The 7,598-nt window shown below is 41.7% G+C and overlaps 1 protein-coding gene across 18 annotated transcripts in view; it reads left to right on the top strand.

The window, feature by feature from the left end:
• NF1 (neurofibromin 1) overlaps window positions 1-7,598 on the top strand; it is a 230,363-nt gene that overhangs the window by 188,397 nt on the left and 34,368 nt on the right. For 17 of the 18 annotated variants that reach the window (XM_031967656.1, XM_031967647.1, XM_031967653.1 and 14 more), the window contains 3 exons: window positions 2,363-2,795; window positions 4,489-4,829; window positions 6,899-7,101. In XM_031967656.1, the coding sequence (XP_031823516.1) occupies window positions 2,363-2,795; window positions 4,489-4,829; window positions 6,899-7,101 (977 nt within the window). The remainder of the gene's footprint in view (window positions 1-2,362; window positions 2,796-4,488; window positions 4,830-6,898; window positions 7,102-7,598) is intronic. The other variant, XM_031967652.1, reaches the window with a different exon arrangement.

The raw sequence follows: 7,598 nt of genomic DNA, 5'->3' as shown, positions 1-7,598 counted from the left end.
CGGGGCGGAGCAGGGAAGCTTTGCCGTTGACCCATCCTCACCTGAAGCCCTCTGGCCTGGGCAGCATCCTCCCTGGACAGAATTAGCTGGCTCAAAAGCCTCAGCCACAGGCACGGGTGCGGGCTCCTCCGAATCCCCATGACGGGGGTCTTTCTGTCTTTGGGTAATTGTGAGCTTTGGGATCACTTGGGCTCTGGGCAAAGTGTTGGGTAGGGATAGTTTTTTTTTTTTTTTTTTTTTTTTTAAAGGATGATGTCATTTTCAAGCCTTTCAAACTGGAGATGGAGGGGAACCTTAGCTGGAAAAATGGCCCATGGTTCCTTTAAGTGAGCCGGCAGCATCAGCTGCTCTCCAGCAAGCTTTCCTGTGTCTCCTCCAAGCCGAGCTGTTGTCCAAGGCTGCTGAGCTGCCACAAAGAAAATGGCCGATCTGTGAGCTCTTCCAGAGGCAGTTTAAAGTGAGAGGGGATGCCAGCAGCCTCGTGATTACAAGGGAAGGCTGAGATCAGTCACCATCCCTGTGTCACGGGCAGAGCCCTCATGGATGAAGAAGTGATTTCTAGGTTTCTGAAAAGGCCACGCCAAAAACCTGCAGCCTGTGGCCGTACCAGAAATCATGCAATAGGGACGGGGCTCTGAAAAGTGCCTCACTGGCCAATTACCTCAGTCTCTGACCAGCCAAAGGAAGTGATTTGATCCAGTGACCTCTGAAGTCCCTTTGGACTCTAAATCTATAAACCATAAACCTCTTGGTGGATGGCTGCCAGCATCAGTCAGGCAACAGGCGTTTATTAATCACCTGCTACCCGTCCAGCACGGTGCTCAGCACCAGGGACACCTGTGCAGAGGATGAAGTGGTCCTCCCCAGGTGGGCGACAAAAGCCTCTGCACTGCTTAAACAGGAAGCTAAGATCGACTAGTCAAATGCAAGGTAGCTGAAAGGGAGGGAGGGTGCTAACCGTTGTGGGGACAGGAAAGGATTCCTGTACAAACGGTTCTCGAGCTGCATCTTAAAGGAAGTGATGAGCCCTTTGAGGGTGCAGTAAGGACCTAGGATCAGTACAAAGGCATGAGGGGACATGGAAAGGCTACATGGAGAGCAAGGTGAATGCCAGGTGAATTGTACGTTCTGAGAGGCGGAGTAGTGTACAGTGAGACAAGAAGGCTGGGAGGGAGATCCTATTTATCCCCAGGGGATAGGGAGCCACCTGAATTGATTGAGCAAAGGAGTCATATGATAAACTGGAATCCCACTTGACCAGCTGTCTAATGGCCACTTCTACTTAAGTCGCCTCAAACCTGGAAGTCCTCCCTGCTTCTATTCCCCACCTGATCTTCCTGGGAGTCTGTCTCTGTTTTCGCTCTTCTCAGACTTCCGGATCTGTATCTCACTCACACCTCTCCTGAGCTCTGGTCCACGGTCTTCAGCTTGGATTCGGGCATCTCAGACTCGACAGGTCCAAACGGCTCATTATTTTGGCCCCCAGACCATTTGCTCTGATATTCAGAATACTGCCATCCCCCGGCACCCGAATCTGCAGCTTCTCCCCCACCCCACGAGTCCTGTGGGCCGTTAAGCATTGTTGTTGCTGTCCCTATGGCCCCATCCCCTAGTTCTGGCCCTAAAGAACTCCGGCTGGGCCTTCCTTGGCCTTCCTGTCCTGAGTCCTTGATAGAGGCCTTCTCCCTTCACATGGGTATTTCCTGCTGGGACACTCTCCCAGACGTGTCCTCATGAGATGGATCCTGGGGTAGAAGCCACTTTCACATTTGAGAACTATGAAGGTCAGCAAAGTCTTCTTCCACTCATGGGCCCACCTGCCATCCTGAGCATACTCAGGTTCCCCCCCCCCCCCCCCCCCGGTCTCCACCAGTACCTGTACCATGAATTCCAGACTCTTCTGTCTACCCTTTAAGACCCTCTAGAGACTGGCTTAGCCCCTCTTCTCCATCTTGATCACTCACTTTGTCGGCCTTATCGTTGTCTTACTGTTCCCTAAAAACAATCACCTTTCCTTGCTATTATACTTATTTCAAATGCTCTTGGAGCACTCTCCCTCCTCACGCTTCAAGGCTCTTGTTGCTATTTGCCAACCAGTAGTGCCTCAGAAGTGCCTGCTTTGTTCTTTTTGCCTCTCTTGCTTTGGGGGGGTACCACCTCTCCCTTTTTTCTTCACTCCTGAGAATCACTGAAACACTGATGCTGGTGAAGGTGCCCGGAGCCATTGAAACCTCAGATTTGTGTCCTGAGTTTGTGTAATTGAGTTATTTTTGGGTGATTGCCTCTCTACACACCTGTTAAAAACGGCCCAAGGACCCTGGTTGCAATTGGTTTACCGGTGTCTCTCTGTCATCTTGCTTAGGTTCAAGACTGGCCAGATCAACGGGGATTTGCTTATATACCACGTCTTACTAACTTTAAAGCCATATTATGCAAAGCCATATGAGATTGTAATGGACCTCACTCATGCCGGGCCTAGCAATCGCTTTAAGACAGACTTCCTCTCCAAGTGGTTTGTTGTTTTCCCGGGCTTTGCTTACGAGAACGTCTCTTCGGTCTACATCTACAACTGTAATTCTTGGGTTCGGGAGTACACCAAATACCATGAGAGACTGCTCACGGGACTCAAAGGCAGCAAAAGACTCTTTTTCATAGACTCTCCCTCAAAACTGGCTGAGCATATCGATTATGATCAGCAAAAACTGCCAGCCGCGACCTTGGCTCTGGATGAAGACCTCAAGGTGTACAACAGTGCTCTCAAGCTGGCTCACAAGGACACCAAGGTGACCCTCAAGGTAAGTTTTCCTTTACATGGCCATTGCCCCCTTCCTTGTTAACTAGGCCACAATGCTTGGTACCAGTCAGAACAAAAGCAGGCCGTGATCCCAAGAGCAGTCTTTGGAGAGCGTCTAGCTTCTGTGGTGGTTGCTAGGTGGTGAGGGGGTAGAAGGGAGAAGCAGTCTTATGGGCCATTTAAGTGATGGCTTGTGTAGGGCTAAGGAATCAGTCCTTCCAGTGGCTCAAGAATTCTGAGTCACAAAAAATATGTCAAAAAATATTACAGCAGCTCTCTTCTCAGGGCAAAAAGTCAGAAATTGAGGGGATGCCCATTAATTGGGGAATGGCTCAATAAACTGTGATATGTGTTTGTGATGGAATATTATTGTTCTATGGGAAATGATGAGCAGGATGCTCCCTGAGGGGAAAAAACCTGGAAAGTCCCTCATGAACTCAAGCAAAGTGAAATGTGCTGTATACAAAGCCATAGTAATGTTCTGCAATGACTCGCTGTAAATGACTTTGCTATTCTCAGTAGTACAATCATCTGTGATTACTCTGAAAGACTTTATGATGACAAATCCTATCCATATTCAGAGAAGGAATTGATTGTGCCTGAATACACATTGAAATATATTCTCTCTCTCTCTCTCTCTCTCTCTCTCTCTCTCTCTCTCTCTCTCTCTCCCCCCCCATCTCTTCCCCCTCTCTTTCTTTTTAACTTAGTTTTTCTTGAGAGTTTTTATTTTCATTAGGCTAGAAAATCTATGTTTTCACAACTTGACTTTTATGGAAATGTTTTGTATAACTTCACATGTAGTTTCTTAATTGTAGGTAGGGATAAGGGAGAGAACCTAGAACTCAAAAAAATTTAATGCAAAAAAAGGTTGTAACTGTAATATTAAATAAAGTAAAACAAAACAAAAAGAGGGGAAAAAAGAATTCTAGGTTATAGCCTTGTAGTCATTACAATTTGGTAGAGCATGAGATACAAATTTTGTATTTGTACCTGATTCTGAAAAACTTAATTTTTCAAATATAAATATTTCAGAGATTTTTCTGCCTAGTATTTATATATTACTTTAAGATTTACAAAGCACTTTATATATTTTATCTTATTTGGTCCTCACAGTAAACTTGTAAGGAAGGTTAGGCTATTATTTCAATTTTATAGATGAGTAAACTGAGGCAGACAATCAATGATTAAATGCCTTTCTAATGGTCCCACAGCTAGTCCTGGTCTACTGCTCTAGACTTTCCAATTTTCTTTTGAGTATCTGAAGTATTTGAGGGCACTTAAAATAATAATTGGGTGAATACCACAATCATGTGTATAGGATTTACAAATTGTTTTCCTCACAACAATCATGTGTAAATGTAGGGTATATCAAAATTCTTAGTGAGGTATTAATTTATTAAGATTTGGGGTGTCACATATATTGTATCTAGGATATACTGTAACATATTTAACATGTATAGGACTGCTTGCCATCTAGGGAAGGGGGTAGAGGGAGGGAAGGGAAAAGTCGAAACAGAAGTGAGTGCAAGGGATAATGTTGTAAAAATAATTACCCAGACATGGGCTCTGTCAATATAAAGTTATAATAATAATTAAAAAAAGATTTGGAATACCTCTCTTAGTCCTCAGCTTACAGCCTGTGAACGAATGTGGCCATCTCCTAAAGGACGAGCTTTTGTTTGTCTTTCCAGGTTGGCTCTACTGCGATCCAAGTGACGTCATCTGAGCGAACTAAAGTCCTGGGACAGACGGTTTTTCTGAATGATATTTACTATGCCTCTGAGATCGAAGAAATCTGTCTTGTGGATGAAAACCAGTTCACTCTGACCATTTCCAATCAGGGCACTCCCCTCACCTTCATGCATCAAGAGTGTGAAGGCATTGTGGCGTCCATCATTCACATCCGAACTCGATGGGAGCTGTCCCAGCCAGATTCTATCCCCCAGCACACTAAGATCCGGCCAAAGGACGTTCCCGGAACACTTTTGAATATCGCATTACTTAACTTGGGTAGTTCGGACCCAAGTTTACGGTAGTTTGAACTTAAATTTGTTTAGATTGCACAGATTGCTAAAGTAATTGACAGATCCACTATAAAGGCTTTAAGCAGATCCAGATAACACTGCAGATTGGAAAGTCAGGATGTCCCATGCCGTGTCGGTCTGGACTGGATGAATCCAACTCCCCTAGATGCTGTTGGCCATCTGAGAAATATCATCTAAGCTCACGACACTGACCTGGCAGCTTTTAGAGGAAAGAGCCACTTAAAAACAAACAAAAAACCCATCCACATTCATATTTAACTGCTTCTCTTCCATCTTCATCCTCCTCCAGAATAGTTTTCTCATGTTAGAAAATATGTCTCATGTTTTCTAAGAACCAAATGATATTGTCCTTGTTTAATAATGGAGGACCTAAAGTGGAATAGCTCCAAAAGTTATATTCTCTATCATTCATTTAGAATTTAAAAAAAAATTCTTGATAAAGGTGAATATAAATAATACCAAAAGCAGTGTTGTCTTGGTTTTGCTTAAGCCTATTAATTTGTGGGTTTTCTTAGATACTATAGTTAGGATAATTCAGTGTCCCAGTTGTTTGTAATACACAGTCCCAAGGTTTTCAAAGCTAGGGAAAAAAACCTTCCATAAGATATAGATAAAGCAAAGGAATGTCTGAAGTGGGAGCTACTGAAATCTTAAAATAACTATGACATTGACTTTCTGTGAGGGTGGGATTTAAAGTTGTAAGTTTCGCTTTACCCTCCAGCTTAATCTGAATAATAATTCTGAATAATCTTCTGAATAATCATTGTAATTATACTTTAGTAACATTAGCTTGAGTTCTAAGATATTGGTTTTTCTTTAATGAGTTGATTTGAATTGTCAACTGTTTTGGCACAACATCCCCCCACCAAATATTGTCAGCCAAATTACAGGAGGGCTGGTGCCTAACAGAAATCTTTTTAGGTGTCAGTAATTTTTAAATGATTAGATGCTTAATTGAAGAAAACTCAATTCCCAAGATAGTTAAGCCACCATTTATATAATTCCTTTATATTCGGGAATTAAAAGTGAGGGCAGGAGGATTTTACTTTTTCAAAATATATCTTGTCTCTTGCTTTTATTTATTAATTGTCCACTGCATGTTTTACAATCATGGTGGCAGTTTTTGTTTCTAACCACTGCGGTAGCAGGGTCATGTTTAATAATCAGGCTATTTGGAAATTTCATTTATGTGTGAAACGGAAATAAAGAAAGACTGAAGTATTATTCATGGAATAAATTAGTTTGGGTTTTTTTTTTTTTTTTTTGTAATGACTAATACATATTCAATACCAGCATTTAGTAAATGCTTCCAGGATGCTGAGCATATTGTATGTACCCAGGAGACATTTGGATTGAAGATGCTGGAATTTGAATTTGTTTCCTTTTGGTTAGCATTTGTAGCATCTAAACTGTGCCACTTCTATTACTAATAATTTCTCTATTATTAACTTGATCTAATTGGTCAGGTTAGTGTACATTGCAGCGTCAGCTTCTAGAAGAACAGAGGATTTTCAGATTTAGAGATTGAAGGAACCTTAAATATCATTTCTCTATTCCATTTTGATTAGTTTGAAAATAGATTGAAGTCCCAGAGTATTATAGGTAGCAAGCAGCAGAAATGGGATTCAGCCCCAATTTTTCTGCCTCCAAATTCAGACCTCTTTTAGATTGTATATTAAATGGAAGTGTTTCTTTCTGCTTGAATCTGCCTCTCCCAGTTTGCTCTGCCAGACCTGGCTCTTCTTTTAGGGACTTTCTCTGTCTTTTGTAGTCACTTACCTCACAGTGCTATAATAGCTAGGTTAAAAATGTTCATTTGGAAGAATCAACAGAGATATCTTTAACTCTCCTCCATTCCCAATTTGAAGGATTTATGTTTGACCACAGAAACTGAACTATTTACCCATAATTCTTTCAAGCATAAAGAGTAACCGCTTACATGTAAATCTTTTTGTTAAAATATCATTTGTTGTATGTAAAATGTATGTATGTAAAATGATTTTTTCAAAATTGGAAGAAGAAATGTTGAAATTGCTTCATTTGTGTTTTCTTCCAGGTCAGCCGCCTATAATCTTCTCTGTGCCTTAACCTGTACCTTTAATTTAAAAATTGAGGGCCAATTACTAGAAACATCAGGTCTGTGTATACCTGCCAACAATACCCTTTTTATTGTCTCTATTAGTAAAACCCTGGCAGCTAATGAGCCACACCTCACCTTAGAGTTTTTGGAAGAGTGCATTTCCGGATTTAGCAAATCCAGTAAGTAATGGCAGTTTTCTTACACACTACAAATGAATCTGAGAAAATGCAAAGAAAATGTTTTTGTTTGGGAATTTGAGAATGAAGTCTTTTACTTGTCACCCTGTCAGCTTTAGGACAGTGGGCTTTGATTATCAAAGGCCAATGAAGGACTTTGGCCCCAGCAAGTGTTGAGAATAGCATGCCCACTTTCTCAATCAACTGAAAAGCCTATATTCTCTTCTCTCTGCCCGATGTTTTCTTGTCACTTTACCTCCAAGTGATGTACTGCTTCTGAATAGTGTTCTTTCATTGACAGTGGCCTGAAGGGCCTTTACATTCAAGATCCTCAGTCAGGCCTTGATTAAAATTGATGGACTGGAGATGGGGAGAGACTATGGGCATTTTAGAAAACCAGAAAATCCCTTCCCTACAAAACAAAAGGGATCGTTACTTTGGTACTTTACAAATTTTCTCTACTTCTCCTAAAACATTTCTGGACAAATTTGGTTTGTCTT

This window comes from Sarcophilus harrisii, chromosome 4 (assembly GCF_902635505.1).
Source record: "Sarcophilus harrisii chromosome 4, mSarHar1.11, whole genome shotgun sequence".
Lineage (NCBI taxonomy): Eukaryota > Metazoa > Chordata > Mammalia > Dasyuromorphia > Dasyuridae > Sarcophilus > Sarcophilus harrisii.
Note: the sequence above shows the minus strand (reverse complement) of the source record. Positions and strands in the feature narration are given on the sequence as shown.